Source organism: Psittacula echo (genome assembly GCF_963264785.1).
Source record: "Psittacula echo genome assembly, chromosome: 1".
Lineage (NCBI taxonomy): Eukaryota > Metazoa > Chordata > Aves > Psittaciformes > Psittacidae > Psittacula > Psittacula echo.
This window is the reverse complement of record NC_137735.1, coordinates 19,106,974-19,127,317: the sequence shown is the minus strand read 5'-3', so window position 1 is coordinate 19,127,317 and position 20,344 is coordinate 19,106,974. Positions and strand designations below refer to the sequence as shown.

Sequence of the window (20,344 nt, the reverse complement as noted above, 5' to 3'; positions counted from 1 at the left end):
TGCAGTCTGAATTAGATAAATGCATACAATAGTTACAATGAGCACTCAAATGACATAACTCGAAAGGACAACTTCAAAGGCAACCTGCCTAATACATTTCTTTAAAAGAAACCCAAAGAGCCTGCCATTTACAATATGAGCCCTGATGGCTCAGGAATGGGAAGTTGTTCGTTTGAGTTTGGAGCAAGGATTTCCAGAAATAGGAAGGGCAAACCCTTTCTTCCTTACATGGGGGCACGTATGTGAACACTGTTTTCCAAATTTCCCTGGTGTTTCCTTTTGATCTGGTTAGCTGTCTTACTCTCTGGTTCTTGTAATTTTGTCAGGCCAATTAGCTGGTGTTCAGTGTTAGAAAGAAAGAGACAGCCTGGGCTGACACCGTCATTAGGTGTCAGCAGCTTGGGTGCATCCTGTAATACAGTCCCTGAGTGATTACTTACAGTTGTTAACACCTGATTAAAAAAATAAAAGAGTTGTGGAAGAAAAGTAAACCAGAGCAATACACTGCAAGTGCAAAAAGATTTCTCTTGAATGCAGAGATGGATCATTTTATTGCATCTGCATTATTATTGCATCTTCTGAGATTCTGTTGCAAGTTACTGCTTCAAGGGCTGGTTTAACTAAGTTTTGACTGCTTTTTGACATTCAAAGGCATCACCTTGATCCTTTTCTCTTCTCACCTGGTTCTGCTTTTTGTTTTGTCCCCTCCCACAGAAGATAGATGAAGAGAGCGAGGCAAACTTGCTAGCCGTTCTCACTGAAACACTGGACAGCATCCCTGTGGATGAGGATGGTTTGCCTTCATTTGATGCACTGACAGATGGAGATGTGACCAACGAAAATGCCGCTAGCCCTTCACCAGTGCCCGACGGCACCCCTCCAACTCAGGAGGCAGAAGAGCCGTCTCTAGTAAGAACCCTTCCTACTGTTTAACAGGAATTGGATGTGCCTCTGGCTACCCGCTGCATGGGTATGATGTAGTCACAGTAAGGTCTGGACTTTTAATTTAGACTAGAAAGGAAAATGAAGTAAAGAACTGAAAATTAAGTGGGGAAAAACAACACACCAGTAGAGGCAATCTGTTCAACAAGTGTGTTGAAGAGATTGTTTTTGAGATTCTTGTGCTAATGGCTGACACTTTTGCTTATCATTCTGCTCAGATAAGTCAGGATAATGGTTTTAATACATATTTCATTTCTTGGGGCTGTTTTTTGTATGTATATTTAGACGTCACTTTTGGTGATCTGTGAAGAAAGGCCCATTGAGTCTGGCGGGATGTGGGGCTAATTTTATGCCTTTAGCATTGATTTGACCAGGAAGCACCAGCTTAGTGCTAATCACAGCAAAACTGAACCTTGGGTGAGGATGTGTGTGAAACCTTATGTGCATTTTACTCTGTAAAACCAGTTTGAGATGTGACTCTGTATCTGCTGAAAGGCCTGTATCACTGGCTTCTGTGAGAGCAGAGCCAGATACCTGCGACCTGACACTGTATCTATTAGTCTGTTAAAGTTAACATCTCTGTCTAGATCAGAGGCCTTTTCTGTCAAACAGATGGCTGAGAATTTCATTTTGCCATGGATTCAGAAATCCAAAACCCCTGTCATTTCTGCTTGCCCTGCAGTATACTGCAGTAAAGGGAGCAGAAATATGCTGCCTAGCCAGAATAAAATGAAACCTTTTTGCTCTGGGGAATATCAAGCCCTGCTTTCTGTTGTATTGTACTTTGCTTGCTGAATTGATACAGCCAACTTTAAGTTAACTAAAAAAAATGTAGATAAATCATTTTAATCTGTAAAGATGCCTAACTTTACTCTTTTCCTTCCACCTCCCTTTCCCTGATGTGTTTGTAGCTTAAGAAGCTCTTGCTGGCTCCAGCCAACACTCAGCTAAATTACAATGAATGCAGTGGTCTCAGCACACAAAACCATGCAAACACTAATCACAGGATCAGAACAAGCCCTGTGGTTGTTAAGGTACAAACTTAATCTTTGTAATAAGGAAAAAAGAAACATAAAGTATAACAAGGTCTTCTATGCTTTCAGCAACCAAGCAAGGAGTACATACATATGTATTGTTTTAATCTGCCTAGTATCTTGCAACTGCTTTTAAAAGAAGTGAACAGATTATAGACTGGGTGCTAGAAAATCACCTGAGCTCCTTTATGCTCTGAATATTTCATTTATGCTTTTTCTTTTGGCAGCTGTAGTCCCACTGTCTGGTACTCTGGCCTACTCTGTTGATACAGAGAGTAGTAGGGGCTACAATAATATTTGCTGATGGGCAATGGGTGTTGTTTATGAGTGACTCCAGGATGCAGGACTGCCATTTTACCAGCTGCCTGAGCTAAGAAAAATGACACTGGATTCTTGGCAGAAGATGTATATTAGCCATTAATTGAATAGAATGGGGGCTCTGACATAATTCTGTTAGCAGGCAGTATTAAACAATGTTTGTCTTGCCATTCACTGTAACTGAAAACAGAGCGTTTAGGGGTACTTAGGAGAGTTGTGAATACTGGGCTCAAGCAATCAGCAGCAAATTAAGGTTTAAACCAGCTTATTTTTTTGTTCACAGTAAAGGCGCTGTAGGGTCTTGTTAGTTACATGTTGCTGAGTAGGAACATTGAAATGTAGGAGAAATGAAATAAAAAGCTACATAAATGTCATTTAGGAATTTTAAATGTAATTTTCTTTCCTTGTTCTGCAAACAGTTATTCACAGCTCATAGATCTAGTACACTTAGACTGAACACTTCATTGAAAATCTCATCTCTTCAGAAAACCTATATCCATTCTGATAAGGTTCAGCTGGCTAATTTCACCTTTTTTTTTTATTTTACTTTATTTTATTTATTGTGTCCTGTTTTTAAGACTGAGAATTCATGGAGCAATAAAGCAAAGAGCATTTGTCAACAGCAAAAGCCTCAAAGACGTCCCTGCTCTGAACTTCTCAAATATCTGACTACAAATGATGACCCTCCTCAGACCAAACCAGCAGAGAACAGGAACAGCAGCAGAGAGAAATGCACCTCCAAAAGGAAGCCTCATCTGCAGTCTCAGACAAATCATCTGCAAGGTAGGTGTGGGACCACAGAACACAACGTTGGTACTAGCAGTAACGCAGAGGAACTGAAGTACCGCAGCTGTGAATGCCCACGATACCTCTTATGTTCTTTGGATTAGTATTGTAAATCCAGCATCTCTTCTGCATAGGGAGAATTTTAAAACAGTATAAGGAAGTTAGAATTAGTTAGCTAGATTTAGCTTTTAAACAGTTTTAATCCTGTCTCCATTGCACTTAGCCTCAGAAAAAGAATCTTGGGGAAAAAAGTTTAACAAATACCACATGTTAATATACTCAGCTAGCCGGAGATACTTATTCAGAGAGTACTGTACCACTAAGAAATCATTATACCCCTAACCAAGCTGAGCAGGCCAGTTCATTAGTGAGCTGCTTTCTTTTTTGCTAGGGTAAAACTGAAGGCATTGTTAACCTGCCACATAGTCCTTAAGAGACAATAAGTAGTGCTCTCACTGCTACAGAGAAAGCAATAAATGTGTCATTCCTGTTAAAGCTAGGATGCTGGTTTGTGATTTTATTTCGTAAATAGTTGAAAGTTTAGCTGCTATCCTGATCTTTCTCTCTCTTTCTAGATTCTTTATGGACAAAACTAAACACTTGTGTTGACTTTTAGTATCCCTCAGCGCATAAAGAATTGGTCTATATTACAAGCAACATCTATGACAGAGATGCAAGAACTTAAAGCCTCCTCTCTTGCTTTCTCTCCCCCTCTTCCCATGCCTGTTTCCCCAAGATAAAGGAAAGCTGTAAAAGCTTAGCAGCCCAAAGGGAGCTTTTTTTAAGTTACTGTTACTTTAAATTATATCTACATACATATATTGGCCTGGCATCTAGAAGGCCAGGTGCCTATCTCAGTCCCATCAGTGCAAATCCTGAATGACTCTGCTAAAGCCAGTAGAAGTTATCTGGCTGCAACAGAGATCAGGGTATGACCCTGAATGTGTTTTCCTGATATTTTTAAAGCAACGATTGTATATGTTTTTTCATTTCCCTCCCCCCCATCCTGCATTTTCAGCCCGATCAAATTTAATCTTTCCCTCTTTACTATGAAGTATAAACAAACTTAATAAAAATGATCTTCCCTTCCCGCCCTTCTTGCAGCTGTGCATTCTGACATTCTAAGTGTAGTTTTCCCCTGCGATCTCAAATTCTCTGAACAATGTTTATTGTAAGAAGGAAATCCGACTGCCCCTAGAGCTTTTTGGATGCCAACTGCCACTCCTGCTGGATGGCTTCAGCAGTCTGCTTCACAGCAAAATCCAGACTGAACTGTTCATGTAAAACCTGTGTCTCTTACTACAATGGTACTGAAACAGAGACCTGCCAGAAGTTACAGGAGCTTTGTTAACACCGTTGGGTGTTACAGGGATACCTGATAAGGTATATCATGTATAACATGCTATATGCACATGTGTTACACACATACATAGGAGTATGTGCACACACACATAAATACAAATTATAAATCTTCCTGTTCAGATCAGAACTGCATTTTTTCCCCAGCTGAGGCAACTTTATAGGTTCAGTGCAAAGAAGCAGGGCACACTGGGTTATGGAAGCAGCGCAGAGGTGAGGGAAGACCAAAGGGACATATCACTAAATTACCACTGTTTTAACAGATGACTGTGACTGTAGTGGTATTGCAGGTGAAATTGCAGGCAGAGGGAAATTACTCTCTTCTTTAATTCCTGCAGTTTAATTTACAGGCTTCTGAAATGTTTTTTCATCAGATTTGCCTCATGCGCCAATATATGACTTCAGTATCAATGGATTTGCATATAATACAAATACAAGAATATAATGCTTTCAGCTTGGACAGTCAATTCATGCAGAATCAACCTTGCAAATTTAACTGATATTTGCAGACCTGCAGTCATTTTTTCATACATTTAATCAAAAGTGCAAGAAAATTGGTCCTTCTGTTTTAAAAAATAATCAAGGTCCCATATTTTCTTTCAAAGTTAGGGAAAGCTCAGGAAGGATAAGTCAAACGGTATTTTCCTTTAGGGTTGCAAACATATTGCAAACCCACGGGAATGTCCACAAACCCATTCATGCCAAAGATCATCTGTGGTTTTGTACTGAAATTTGCCCATGAGGAAACTTAGTTCTTTTGAACCTGAATGTTTTCAATTTACAGGGACAAGCAACTTCATGTGAACCCTTTTTAATACGAAAAAAAACACCACAGTAGACCTTGAAACTCTAATAAACAGGCAGCATGGAAAATGATAGCGTCTTGACTAAATATTTACACTATCAATAGCTGTAAGTGAGGATGACTCCTTAGCAGGAATACTGTTTGGTCAAGCCCTTGCCTAGCAATAAGAAAACTGATAGGTGTTTTGATATGTGAATTTGTCAGTGGGAGAGCTCAGTGATATCTGCCTAAAATGAAGTAGTGTGAGATAATGCCTTGGTTCCATGACCATCTGTAGCAGGTTTGCTCTGTACCTCAGTGCTGCAGGATTTTATATGTGTTATTATGTAGGACTATTCTCTGGGACTAATAAGAGCAAGACTGAGACTTTTTAGAAGCTTAAACACCTCTGAGACTTTTTAGAAGCTTAAACACCTCTTACACATTCAACTTCCTTAGAAAGCCTGAATTGCTTAATCAATTTCTTCTTTATCCTCTAAAAAGAAGTGTAAGCCTTTGTATAAAACTTTATTCCAGCACCCTACTGTAAGGTAGGTTTGAGGGTTTTTAAGCCAGTTTTACCTCTAGGTAGCCAATGGCAAACATTACTATCCCTAATGTATATAAAATATATACAGAAACGTGTCAGGTTACATTCAGTATTACGGCACTTGTTTTATGCACAAATCAGCAGCAATGCTGGATCACACAAATAACTCGTTGAGGTGCATCTCCTCCCTCTGGCAGTGACTTCTGAGGAAGGTGAACCTGAGGTGAACACCTGAGCTTCCATTTCTAACTTTCATATGGGAAGGAGGAGAAACAATATGCAGCTCTTGAGAATTGAGTTAATTAAAAAAAAAAATAAATGTGGTATTACTTCAGGAATGCTCTAGAGCTTATAAAAGTAATCAATTTGCATATAAAATCCTTTTAATGTTGATGGGAGCTTCAAGCCTGGAATGAATATGAAATACGCAGTAGTGACACTCTGGACAAAAGATCTGCAGTGCAGGAGTGTTCAAGGGGAACATTTTGTCTTAAGTAATTAATCTGCCAAAGAGATCCCCTGCTGTTGCTCTTGGTACAACGCTCTCTGCGTTTAAACATCAATCTTACTTCTGAAAAGTAAAATTTGCAAGTAATATTATTTTAATTTTTAAACCTTTCTCTGGCAATTAAAGGAATCTTAGCTGTATTACAGCATCCTAGTTCTTGACTTGCTTTGGGAAAATACAAGTTTGCATGAATAAAAGCTACAAAGATGTGTATTTTTATAGCTAAGGCTTTGTTTTTTGTGTATGTTGGGATTGTAGTGCCAAGAGCTTCAACCCCAATTTAACCATCTGTGACTATGTCTGTGGCTTGTCATAGTTTGCAGGATAATTTGCAGAAATTTGGACTATAACTGATTGGACCCTGGCCTCATAGAAACAACTTATTCTCAGTGCTATATATAAAATTGTATATTGTAGAAGTAAAATTAACTGAATATTCATAACGTTCTGTTGCTTCATAGTTATTCTGCTGCTCCTGTTTCCAAACAAAACGTGAACTGTAATTTAAATTAACTCTAAGAGAGATCACATTTTCACAGTGTATCCTGTAGAGTTCTTCATTGATTTTTAACTACTCTTGTTCTGAAAGGTTCTTCGCATTTGAGTTGTGTACTGTATTTCAGAGGCATAGTAATTGATGTAAATCATTGTTGAAATTTATGTGCCTTTTTGGTACCAGTAATAAGGAATCAGGATGGGTCTCCTTATTTATCTAAGATAGATACACTGAAATGGCCATTGAACTGTCATCAGAGCTCAGCCCTAACTGGCTAACATGGGATTCCAGCTCCAAAAAGAAAAATAAATCTTTTTAGTATATGTTCTGGAGTGTTTAAATATTCCATAATCGCTTTCTTTTTCCCTTTAGCCAAACCAACAAGTTTATCACTTCCATTGACGCCTGAGTCACCAAAGTAAGTACTAAAAAGTGTAAACATTTATAAAAGGGAGGGGGGTTCAATAGATTTTGGCTACAGCAACTCCATTTCAGCTTGTTTTTATAAATGTGCCCTGTCTTCCAGTGATCCCAAGGGTTCCCCATTTGAGAACAAGACTATTGAACAAACCTTAAGTGTGGAACTCTCTGGAACTGCAGGTGAGAAATGGGGTGTGCTGGCTCTTGCTTTAAGCATGGCTTGTGTGTACGTTTGTTCATTTTAATATACCACATGTACACCGAGATCTTGCAGAGGTCTCCAGGAGATTAACTTCAATGCAGTTTAGCATTGACTCTTTATCCAGTTACCTGAGAAGGAATGTGTTTGAAAATATGGCTCCAAACCTGCACAAGAGAGCATAATTTCTTGAAAAATATGAATGAAACCATTTATTTGTTATACTTCTCCATTTCCCCATAGATTTGTGTACTGCTGAGCAGCATCTTTCAAAGACAGACCCCACAGCACAGTGTAATAGATGTTACAGATGGAAAAGTTATGTCATCCAGTCTGTCTCCAGGCCAGTCTAGGGCTGTACGTGACTGAATGTTTCAGTGCTTTGTCAATTCTAGATTAATATGTCACAAATAACGGCTTTCTTCTCTACCACTGAAAAACTATTCCATAGCTTAGAGGTATTTTTTTTAAAATTGGTATTCATTTTATATTCTTGCTTTCTCTTTATTTCTTCCTTTCGCTTCACACAATCCCCCTTTATCCTCCTCCTCCTTTCAGATCCGTGGTGTTTGTACCTTTTGAAGATTTGTGGAATTTTTTTATCGTGTTCTGGTTTAGTTAATGCATCACCCATTGCGCTCATTTAATTCAGCATCTCTTCTTTCCACTAAAGCCAATTCTTTCAGACTCAGATCCTTTTTACTGCTTTCCTCTGAACTCTGTTTTTCCTCCATTTTCCTGAAGTGTCCAGAACTGAGCACAAGAGCACACGTTGAGATCCACCTGATCTATTCCAAGACTATTTTCTTCCTCAGTTGTATAACAGTGAAAAATAAGAGATGCAGTTTGCACGTGTTTCTCTCAGGATAACAGTGGATTGCAAATTATGTGATCTCTAGCATTTTGGGAGGCATTGCAAAATATGTCTTCAGGTACCAGAAATCAGCTTGGTGCCTCTAATTTCAGTGGCAGCTTTACACAAGAGCAGGCCCAAGCACTAGATTTGTGTATGTACTTCAAGCTTTCAGCTCCATACAATCGTCATTTCAGTTTTTCAGAAAATTCTTTACTAGTTCAGCATTAAAACATGCACGCTGCCCTCTGCTATGTCCTGAAAAACTGCAGTCTTAATCGTTCCTCTCGTGGCAAAAGGAAGCATCCTTGCAATATACCTTCTTTTCACAAATCCAACACAAGCATGGCAAAATTCACTGTATGCAGCAGGATAATCCCATTCAGTACCAGCAGGTCTGAAGCGTGGAGAAGCCTCTTTTATCATTAATGGAGAGCAAATCTGCACGAGGGTGCCCATTTGTAAGCACACTGGTAAGTCAGTGCTTAGTGCTGCCAACTGAAAGGGGCAGATGAGGTGACTACAGCAGACTGGTACAAGCAGCCGTTGAAATTGCTGAAGGGAGCAGTGTTTTCTCCCAGCCAGAAAGTCAGCAGCCTGCTCATCCCATCAGCTGGCTAGACAGAAAGTGGGAGTCGGTCTGACTCCTGGGTAGTCCTCTAGTATTGCCTCCATAATGGCGACATGAATGGTCATGGTATTACTGAATTCATTCTGCTTTATCATCTGTGCGCAAAGGAGGAAACAAAACAGCTCTGTGGTTATTTTAGAGAGCTAGCACATTAAAAATGCACCAGAAGCTGTGAAACAGCACAACTGGACTAATACAAGAACAGGAATGTCATGCTATAAAAATACACTTTGATGGTTTTTTTCCCTCTGGAAGTAAATAGAGTCTAATTAAACTGATGATAATCAGGAAGAGTAAGAGTTGATGGAGCATGGTTGCCCCAACTGGAGCTGGGGCATTGTTATCAAGCAGAGCCACATGATGGTGGCTCTTGGACTTCACGTTGCACTTGCTCTGGCCTTTGCAATGCCTAGTGAGGAAGTTTCAGGATATAGTACTTCATGACTTGGTAGCTGTATTCATCTCTGCCTTCACAAGATATAAGGATTTTATTTTTATACTCATATATGTATATAAATCTATAAAAATATGAGTGCTGGTGCATGTCTTAACTTTTAAACTCATTTGTATTGCAGTAGTGTCTTGTGTCATGAGTCTGCTTTTGTTGGAAGCAGACAAGTCCCTAACAGAAACAACCTTGGGTACTGAAGAACTCAGAGTGTATGTGAGTAAATCATGGGAGAATTGGGACCTGCTTCAGTTAAAAACAAACAAACAAAAAAACCCCTAACAACAAAAAAGGAATGGAAAAAATAGTGGCAGTAGTGATTAATAACACCTTGGAGTTCCTTAGTGAGACCCTGGCAACTCCAAATTATATCCAGATAACTGCATTGCTCATTGTCCTTATATAGGGCAGCTTGCACTGTACAAGCACTATTTATTATAATTTAAATAAGAGTTGCCTTGATCTTACTGCTGAATTGAAAAGACCATTAGGAGTGCTGCTTGCACTATCGAAGCACAAAGTATTTTAATATAAATAGCAGCTCCCTTGATCTCTCTCCTGAAAAAAACATTGGTTCCCTCACTGATGAATTAACTATAGAGTAGAAAAAGAAATAAATAAAAGCATTTCCCACATGAGCCATCAATCTTCGTCACACACACATTTTGGATTCATGTATCTAAAGTCAAACTGAAACCATTCTCTTGCTGATGATGTATCTTGCCTTACAATGGATTCGTTAGTAGTTGTGAATGTAACTTTGTCCTCCCTAAAACTGTCAAAACGTTTATTTGTCAAATTACAAGGAACAGATACTTTTGTAAAGTGTTTTCAAGCCACACGTAAGAAGTGTTTGAATGCACTTTAAATAAGTGGCCTATGATAGAGGATTAAGTCCACTGCTGTCTACAATCCCAACTCCTCCAGCTGATTTCTAGTGCTGTTCAAAGGAAAATGGGCCAGAGCATCACGGTATGGAAGGACCTCTAGGTGATCATAATGCAGTGGATGAAATATCTGTGTAAGGCAGGTCTCATTTGGAGTAAGAGGATCGCAAGAGGTCATTCTCCCTTTATTTCCATAGCTAGATGCATCGCCAGTGCCTTGCTAAGATGCTGTGGGCTTGAACCTGTCTAATGTCTTCCAGGAACGTGGGATGTTTCTGCAACAGTGGAAGACTCGTCATAATTACCAGTCAGGTTGAGGGGGCACCTGCAGGCACAGGGACTAGGATGACTCACCCTCTGGAGGTGGCTGTGTTAATCCTGGTGATTGAGGCATTCTCAGTGACTGTCTTAGACTTCCTGCTGAACTGCTGAATGCCAGAAGTTAGATGGTGTAGCTCCTGTACGTTTGAAATTTATCTCTGTTCTCCCATTATCTTTCTACACCTTCACTCCTAAATACTCAAAGCCATCATGTAAGTGCATGAAGTGAGATCACAAGCTTCAGGCTCAATCAGTAAGTGGAAGGCTATTTCCACCCTCTTGCCTACAACAGGTGACCTGGTGAAAAGTCTCAGTTGCACACAGATCCCTGTGATTTACCAGCACATAAAACTCCTCACTGGTCTTCCTTGCATGCAAACTTTTATTTCTCAAAAAAGATGACAGAAAAGGCTTTATGAACACAATCAACTTGAATAATGATTTGGAATTTATAAGCATCCTTGAGGATACTTATACCCTGCTATTTGCCCACTTCTAGACCTGAGTTATCTCTTAGTTGTATGAACAAATACTTAAAATCTACCATATAAGAACTTGTTTGACCTCAGAATGTTTCCTGATAAAATGAGATGTGAGATGCCGAGAATTGTCCAGAGGGAATAAAATCTAGTAAATTATTTGATATTTTCAGGCATCTGTGTTTATTCTCTGGAGCACTGACAACAGGATTAAACTAAATACTCAACAAGCAATGTAGGTTTTTATTATATGATGGCTATTTAATTACATTTTTTGTAGTCTTGTGCCACACAAAAGCACATCTGATTCTTTTACTGAATTGAGCTGTTACCTTGTGCTGTTTTAAGTGACCTTAAATAATGTTTGCCTTGACAATCCATTTTCAAACTTCTAAGGTATAAAAGAATTCATTTTCAATGCCTCTGAAAAGCTCAGTGCACATGTAGAAAGGTTCCAGGTCTGTGTTCTCCAAAGGACACTAACTAATTCCCAGCCCCCTCAAAGCACAACAAACGTCATCTAACATTTAAATGCCAAAAGTTACAGTAGAGGTTTAGAAAGATCCATGGCTATGTAAAACAGCATTGCAAATCATTCCTAAAAAGTCAAGATGTCACTTTTTTATGCAAAAGCACTCCCATAATTTCTGTTGGAGCTAAATGAGTTACTAAAGTTTTGTTTTGGTTTTTGTGGAGTTTTGGAATATATGAAAAGCATTTCACTCTCCCAGGGACTTTCTTGAAAGAAGTCTCTTGGCTAAGGTTGCAGAGTCGGCACACAGGCAAACACCTTTTGTTGCACAGGCTCAGGAAGGATGGTGCTGTTTCAGCAGCAGTGCTGCCAAATTGATGTACGCTGTTTTCAAGCGCAAGATCACCGAGTGAGTTCATAGTATGTAGACAGAGCAAGGCAGAGTGCAAACGTACCATTTACCAAAGCCATTCAATTAAAGAAAAGTCCCTACAAAGAAAATGGTTTTATAGCATGTCATGAAAAAATACTTGCCTTTTACTTTAAAAAGAAAAAAGACTGTTTAAGGGGGGTGATTGTAAAGTATGTACCACTTCTAACAGATTTGCTGTGCAGAAGTACATAAGTGTGAGTGATGTAGAGGTACTTGTTTATTATAGAGCACATTTCAATGCAGTAATCATAAATATTGCTAAGGTTGTGCTCTGTTGAAATATGACCTACATACTCTTGATTGTTTGTGTTACGTGATTTGTCTGACACCCATTACATTCTGGGTAATGGCAGCCATTTGTTGCTGTGCACAGCAGGCTCTTTTGACAAAAGAAAATAGGCAGCAATAAAAAAGCTATAGTCTGAATTACATTCTGCACAGCGCTGCTCTGCTGAGAGTTTGTGCAAGTGTGTTAACAATGCTCTGAACTGCCTCTTGTCAGCCTTCAGCCCGTAATGGCCATCTGTCCTTCCATAAATCTGTCAAAACCTGCGAAGTTCAAGTGAGAGCCCAGAATATACCTTGTACTGTCAACGCTAAAATGTACACGTTGGCAGTGAAAGTGGCGCATGTGAAATAATCCAATGGTGATAGAATATTGTAATGGCATTGATGTGGGGTCGTGGTCCTCAGTGGAGATTACCAGGAATTAGTGTAAAGATGAACAAGTGTGCAGCCAACTGGTTTTCTCAAAGTTCATGATTTGGAGATTGGTCATGGGACATGCTGAGCTCTGTAGACTCTGTAATGCTGACATGAACTAAAAGCTTCACTCCCTCCTTCATCCCTCAGTGGAGGTTTGTTCAGAAGTTAAATGAGCATTTTCCAAATTTCGTCTGTTCCTACTTGCCTGTGTACTTCCTGCTTCTGCTGAAAACCAGGAAAAAAGCCAAAATGCAACGAGGAAGCCCTTTCTTAGGCTGTCTCCAGCAAAGTTCTGCCAGCAAGAGAAGCGCCAGTAAATTTAGCTCAGTCTGTACTTTTGTGAGGGCTTTTTTTTGATAGGGCTTTTTTTCTCCTGCTCTAAAGATTGTTGGAGTCCTTGTCAGGCTTCTGGAAATAGTTGTACTCCGTGTTTAGCTTGCTTCCTGCTGGAGCTAGCTTTAAAGAAGTGAAAATGGAAACAATATTGTATCTTAAATATTGGATTATCTCTGGGGTTTCTTTGCCTGAAATTCTTAAATATGCATGTTCACTGTGGAGTGGTTGTATTTCTGCTTCATTCTCTCTAAAACTACATCCAAAAAATCAGTAATGAGCTCTGGAGCTGCTTCTCAGGGGCTGTATAATTTCATAAATAAAAGTGACAGTTCTAAATTTTTTATCTAAAAACCAGTCTTTGCTTACTCAAATCCTTGTTGAATCTGAGCTCGAAATTTAACTTGAAAATTACTGTGGAAGAACAGGATTATTCGTTTTACCAAAAATTCACTTGGTAGTCAGACATATTTGTTAGTGAGGAGAGGGATAAGGTGTGAGGTACACACTGCTAACTCAAGTGGGATTTTTGTGAAGGAAATAAAAATTGAGGATTCAAGTTAAAGGAAATAGTTTAACAGTGATGACTTCGCACAAAACTTTTTCACTATTAAAATTGTGGTAACTAGAGTTTTAGGGGTCATTATCGTTGCCTTTGTTTCCGTGACTTTTTGTGGCATTAGACTCATAACTATTTTTTCCAAGCATTCGGTCAAAATCAGGCCTCTCTTTCACATCAAGTATTCATGCTTTGGTACTTCTGTCTTCTTTTTTCTGGAGCAAATTCATTGCAGCTAATGCAGTGGGACCCCCGTTCTCCATTTATGCTCCTTAGGGAGCACTGTGCACTGATGGACACTTTTCCTTCTTTACAGCAAAACACTATAAAACATGTTCCATTTTGCATTTATCTTCTGAGCTCTGTTGCAGTACAAAACAAAATTCTATAGCCATGTTTGAAATACATGTTTCCTGTAATGTGCCTGCCCTGTCTTTTCATTCTTGCTAATGAATGCTCATTGCTTGGGCTAGACGAAGAAATCTATGGCAGCATCAGCCTCTGGAGTGGTTAAGGATGGTCTAGATTTTCTAGAACTCCCTAATCTCAGTCTAATTTGTTAAATTTTAAGCATATATACTTCTAAATTACAATAGGAGCAATTGGACAGAAGCAAATTTTTCAAACATAGCATACTAAGTACCTTCCTGGACAATGTCTGCTGTTTGCTATTACTCTGCCCTGGTATCCTGGGTTATCCTCTTGTAAAGTCTGAAGAAATTCTATGATTTCTACAGAAAATATTAAGAGTCATATTATACCCTTATAAAAATAATTGCAAGATGCTATGTTCATTCCCAGGTTTTACTGGAATGGGCTGTAGTCCTTTCTGGCATTTTGTCTTACCATAGTGATGCAATCTTTTACAATTATGTGAACAATCCTGGCAGTTATTGGTATCTTTAGCCTTTGAATACTTATCTGTTTCATTTTGACTCCCTACTTCCTGGCTCTCACTAATATTTAGTTCTAAATGCAATGATTCATTACAGTTGCAGTTGTCCTATTGTTCACTTAGGTTTCAGTTGCAGAACAACATTTCAGGCAAAATGTATTAGTTATGCTTACAAGAATGTATTATACATACATTAGCAATGGTTTACTAAGTTAATGAACTGTAGAAACAAAGAGTCATTGCAGTTGAGTTGTGGAGTTGCTGTACTTCCTTGCTTTCAAGATCTGTGTCCTATTGAGGTGCCTTTGGTAGCACTCATTTTTCCCAGACTTGCTTTTATTCAGGTTTTTGTCTGCTAATTTCTTTAGGTTTTTGACAGTGCCAGTCTTTTGGCTTTTGATTTTTATATCAAAATCTTTTTGATTTTTTTTTTTTTACAGGAGAGAAAAAAAAGAATTCTTTTGGTTTTAATCCCTTGATCTTTTCTATCAGGCTCTACAGAGAGTGAAGTGGATGTCAGGGAGGCAGGGGAGGGGCAGAAATGATGCTGAAGATTAACAGCAATGCATTAGTTCTGTTGCTATTGTTGTTACCAGACCTTTGGTGTCACATCTTTATTCCCAGTATTAGCGGTGTTAAAGTGACATAGAACAGGTCTTGCATTGTATCATATGTTTTAGAGAAGCACATACCTACCTTTGTAAATATTGCAAGTGTGTTTAAAAATATTCTGTTCCTCCTTTTTTTCCCCTTAGGCCTAACTCCACCTACGACCCCTCCTCATAAAGCCAACCAGGATAATCCTTTTAGGACTTCACCTAAGCCGAAGTCATCATGCAAGACTGGTGTACCACCTTCAAAAAAGCCCCGCTATAGTGAGTCTTCCAGTTCTCAAGGAAATAACCCGATCAAGAAGGGTCCAGAACAGTCTGAGCTGTACGCACAGCTTAGCAAGACTACAGTATTGTCCAGTGGACATGAGGAGAGAAAGACAAAACGGCCCAGTTTGCGGCTGTTTGGTGACCATGACTACTGTCAATCAGTGAATTCAAAATCGGAAATACACATTAAAATATCCCAGGAACTTCAGGACTCCAGACAACTAGAATTTAAGGATTCTTCACCTGGGTGGCAGTGTCAGATTTGTTGTTCTTTAGAACAAGACCAGTATTTCAAGAAAGAGACTTTACAGACAAGTAAGCAGGGATCCCATGGTAATAACAGAAAACAGCTCCAAGACCAGGAAATTCGGGCTGAACTGAATAAGCATTTTGGTCATCCCAGCCAAGCTGTTTTTGATGAAGAAGTAGATAAGACCAGAGAACTAAGGGACAGTGATTACAGTAATGAACAATTCTCCAAACTACCTATGTTCATAAATTCAGGACTAGCAATGGATGGTCTCTTGGATGACAGTGAAGATGAAAGTGATAAACTATGCTACCCTTGGGATGGGACACAAGCCTATTCATTATTTGATGTTTCGCCTTCTTGCTCTTCATTTAACTCTCCATGCAGAGATTCAGTGTCTCCACCCAAATCCTTATTTTCTCAAAGATCCCAAAGGACACGCTCTAGATCAAGGTCCTTTCCTCAACGCAGGTCTTGTTCCCGTTCTCCATATTCCCGATCGAGATCAAGGTCGCCCTGTAGTAGATCCTCTTCAAGGTATGGTACAGCAAATTCGTGTATCATCATCGTAGTTAATACAAAGGAAACCAGAAAAACATAAAGCAACTTGAAGGAAAGAAAGAAAAAAAAAACAAGAAACAACTTAATCCAGTGCAACTTGTTCTATTGCTCCTAAGCTGATTAACTCTGAAGGTTATGGGGTTGCTACAGAAACACTTGTTGCCATTATCCTTTAAATTTGCCAAGTTTACACTTTCTGAGTGGAGCCAGTTAGGTCAGCAGCAGAGCAATTGGGGAGAGTTGTACACAACTAACCTTTCCCATTATCTGTGAGCTGCCCGGTGCCAATCCGGCTGCAGTCCCTATCAGATGAAGTTGACAGTGGCTGACGCTCTGCTCTGTGTTAGCCTTAATAAGGAACATTACAGAACGGGGGGGGGAGGGTGGGTAAGTCACCAGAGGCCTCTTAGTTGACTAGGAGATTGCAAACTGTCACTGGAAAATCTCACTGGTAGCTTAGAAGAAATTGTAAGTTTGGAGAAGAGGTAGAAAATGGTGTCAATAGATTCAAACTGAATGACAGAGGTGGATTTGTTTCTTCCTGCAGATCTTGTTGCTATTATGAGTCCAGCCACTGTAGACACCAAGCATACAGAAGTTCTCCCTTACGTGCAAGATCGCGATCCAGATCACCGTACAGTCGCAGACCCAGGTAGTGCATCTTGCCAGCAACTGGTTTGTTTTGCAGCTGGTTCTCAAGAGATAATGAAGCATTCCAGAAATTGTATTACTAATTTTGCATTCACAAATGCAGGTGCTTGATTTAATGACTAAGTTGTGTTTCCTAGATATGACAGCTATGAGGAATATCAGCATGAAAGGCTGAAGAGGGAAGAATACCGCAAAGAGTATGAAAAACGGGAATCTGAAAGGGCCAAACAAAGGGAGAGACAGAGGCAGAAGGCAATTGTAAGCACTCTGAAGAAAACTTTCATTTTGAAATAGATTTCTGTTTCTTTTCACAGATTTCTGAAGATAGAACTCAGTTTTTATTTTCTTTCTTTTTTTATAAAAGAAAAAATAATGAAAAATCTGCTTATGTATTTCTGAGTATTTTGAATTTTAGGCACATACGTGTTTTGATAACAATTTGTGTTTTGGTGTTACAATACTAATTTTTTCAGGTTCTATAAATTGCAATTCTCCAAGTTTTTCTGTCAACAGATACAAAAGGCTTACTAGAAAGAGGTTTCATCCCAAGCAACAGACAATGAAAAGTTGACCCAATTTCCTATACAGATCTATCAGTGAACCTCCATTTTATATTATATATATCACCTACCAGAATGCCACTAACCAATGTTTATTTTCTATATTTCTGGGGGTTTTTTGCATAAGCAGTGTAAGGAGTCAGCTTGCATACCAGTTGCCGGACTTTCATAGTAGCTGTAGTTGTCTATATGGAGGGTGCAGGCAACAGAATGCAGAACTGGGATCCACAGGCATGAGTTTAACTTTTTTTTTTCCCCCTGTCAATTTCTCAGTTAGTTTGTAAGCTATTTTTAGCAAAATAAATAGTCTGAAGACATGATGTGATTTTAAAATGTCATTAACACTGGCCCTTTCATAATGAATATGTATTATTTAATTATTTTGTTCATCAGAGTCGTGTGTGAAACAACTGAAATACCTAAGGTGAAGGAAATACCCGTATGGGAGTGAGCAACTCTCTGGGCCTTTGTAGCAGTAGGACAGAAGAATGGCTAGTAAATGGACAAATGGCTTTTGCGCCTTTGGCAACCGTGTGATGGTTTTGATAAATGTAAATCTGGACTCCTCTTACAATTGCTGAGGCCATTTTGTGTCTCACCTTAACATTTTCCTCTTTGTTGTCTGTCCTGCTCTGTCCATTTTGTTGTACCTTCACTGTTGTTCTGGCTGTGCTCTGGCTATCACATGAACTGGTGCAGACTGGGACACTTTGTTTCCAGATTTTACCTTAGTGTTATGTCCAGGGCTCACCAAAATGAATAGGTCTTTTTTCCAGTGCCTTTAGTGGACTTTGTAGTAAAAGGTGATTTGTCACACACTCGTCAGCATTTCTCCTAATACTTAGACCTACAGAACTGGGAGCATGTAGGGATTGATGGAGGCTGATGTAGTCTACAGCAATAAGAAGTTCTGGAAGGCAATAGATACCTTTATTTTCTAGGTTTTTTTCTCTCTGCTACTGTTGTTCTTACTGAGCTTCATCAAATCATTTCACTTTTCTCTGCTTCAGGTGCCCTATCTACGGAGTGTAGCTGATAGGTATATTTTGTAAAGCATGAGATTTAGAGCTGTAACATGCTCTGCTGTACTGATTTGAAACTCAGTGAAGGCAATGGAATTATTTTGCTTGGCTTCAGATAGGGCTATATTTAAGTCGATTGTTGCCATTTATTTTAAAATATCTAGCTTCTATCTGTTTAAAGATGTACGCTACCTTCCAGCAATCGTAACTTACACTGGCTGTTCTCTTAGATCTAACACAAATTAGAGATTCAAGAAGACCTCTGTCCTGGATGTATCTTGCTACTTCTCAATTACTGCACCTTACTGGTATAAATAAACATGAACCCTCCTGAGGCGGCAGAAAATTTGTTCTATTTGAAAATATACAAATACTTGGCAAGTAGCTAATCAAGAGAAAAAGTAAAAGGGAACAAAAGAAACTTAAGAAGCTGCAGATATGCTGCATTGTAACTTCCTATGTTAAAAGTTTAGACATTTCAGAACCGAGGTTGAATTTACTTTATTTCTAAAGTGAGCATTGTTCTTATAATTAACTTCATTAATGAGATTATTTATTAATAAGTATAAATCAGAACTAAAAAAATAAATATAAATAAACAGAACATGGCAAAAAATTAAAATCCAGTCACCCGTGGAAGAACTGCAGGAGTTGTAGATGAAATCCTATTAACTCCTTCATCCAAAGGCAATGAGCATTTTTACTTTAAAAATCTGTATTGAATCATGCCAGTTTATCCTCTGTGCAAATAAGTAGGGGTTAGGGGACAGAGAAGAAAGGAAAGCCCTGATCCCATGAAGTCAGTGATAAAACCTGTATTATTTCTGTAACATTCTCTGCTACTTTTTGTACTCCTTTTGGCTTATGGGTCTCATCTGTGTTACTCCTTTCTTGAGGGATGAACTCATTTATGGTCCAGCCACAAGAATCTCCTCTGTTTTTCCTTGAACTCTTTCTACAGTCCCATACATTAAGATTCCTTTGCTCTCTGCATTGGAGAATTTTTTACTTTCTTTCTAGCCCATTCTCGTGCTGACAGAACTGACTCATGGCCACGTACCTACAGATACTGTTAAAAGGGTGGCCCAAGATCAGGCACTACTAATGCCTTCAGTGTTACCCAGGGCAGGTGGCTTTTCTTCATGAGAAGCACTGTGCTATGATCTCAGGAACTGGTTGTAGAAAGGATGCACAGTGGAAAGGGAACAGAAATTATGACTGAGCTAAAAGCCACCAGGTATTATTGGCTCAATACGTAGGAATTAGTCTCTGTGTGACAAGCAAGAGTGGGAAACCTAGGGAAAAGAAATGAGAAGAAAATTCTCATATTTTAATCTGTCAAAACCATATGTGAAGCAATGCCCTCTGATTGTGCAGACAGCTGGTATTTTGGCAGATGTGAAGACATAGGCAGAATGCTGAGGAGGCTTGTTTTAGAAGCCTGTGCTCATGCTATGTAGCAGAGACATGTTTAAACGCCTGCCCCTTCACACACACCTTTGCTGCAGTAGCTTCAGATCAGCTAGAAACCTGGGCTAGCATTTCCCTGTAGGGATTCCTGAATTCCTACCTAGGCTTACAGCTGTATACAGGTGGCTTGACTTCAAAACATGCTGTGATATTCTTCTGCTCTTCCTTTCCTTCTTTTACCCTTCTCCAGTTACTGGAGATTTGGTGCCTTTTTTTGTGGATTGGGGTCTTGATTTTGAGCATGCTTGAAAAATATGGGCTGAGCTCACAAGATATTTTCCAGTTAGTAAGAAAAATATTTTTGTCATTCGTTCATTCATTTATTTATACTTCTGATTGTGATGCCTTTGCTGAGGAAATGTTAGAATAGTTTAGTTTGATCTTGACTTGATTTATTTCACTGGGTCCCTATTTTGTTTTAGAATGGGTCCTAACTGAACATAAGGATGGTCTGCCACCAAGACTTGCATAACTTGATAGTACTAACCAGATCACATTGGAGACACATTTGTCGTGAAACTTGAGGAACTGCAGGAT

General features: G+C 39.1%; 1 protein-coding gene across 4 annotated transcripts in view; it reads left to right on the top strand.

Annotated features, from left to right (window-relative positions):
* Positions 1-20,344, top strand: part of PPARGC1A (PPARG coactivator 1 alpha) — a gene marked incomplete at its 5' end in the record, with an annotated part of 370,436 nt that overhangs the window by 338,951 nt on the left and 11,141 nt on the right. For all 4 annotated transcript variants that reach the window (XM_080626739.1, XM_080626741.1, XM_080626740.1 and 1 more), the window contains 8 exons: positions 715-909; positions 1,854-1,976; positions 2,873-3,077; positions 7,150-7,195; positions 7,304-7,377; positions 15,168-16,080; positions 16,652-16,756; positions 16,893-17,013. In XM_080626739.1, coding sequence (XP_080482865.1) covers positions 715-909; positions 1,854-1,976; positions 2,873-3,077; positions 7,150-7,195; positions 7,304-7,377; positions 15,168-16,080; positions 16,652-16,756; positions 16,893-17,013 — 1,782 coding nt within the window. The remainder of the gene's footprint in view (positions 1-714; positions 910-1,853; positions 1,977-2,872; positions 3,078-7,149; positions 7,196-7,303; positions 7,378-15,167; positions 16,081-16,651; positions 16,757-16,892; positions 17,014-20,344) is intronic.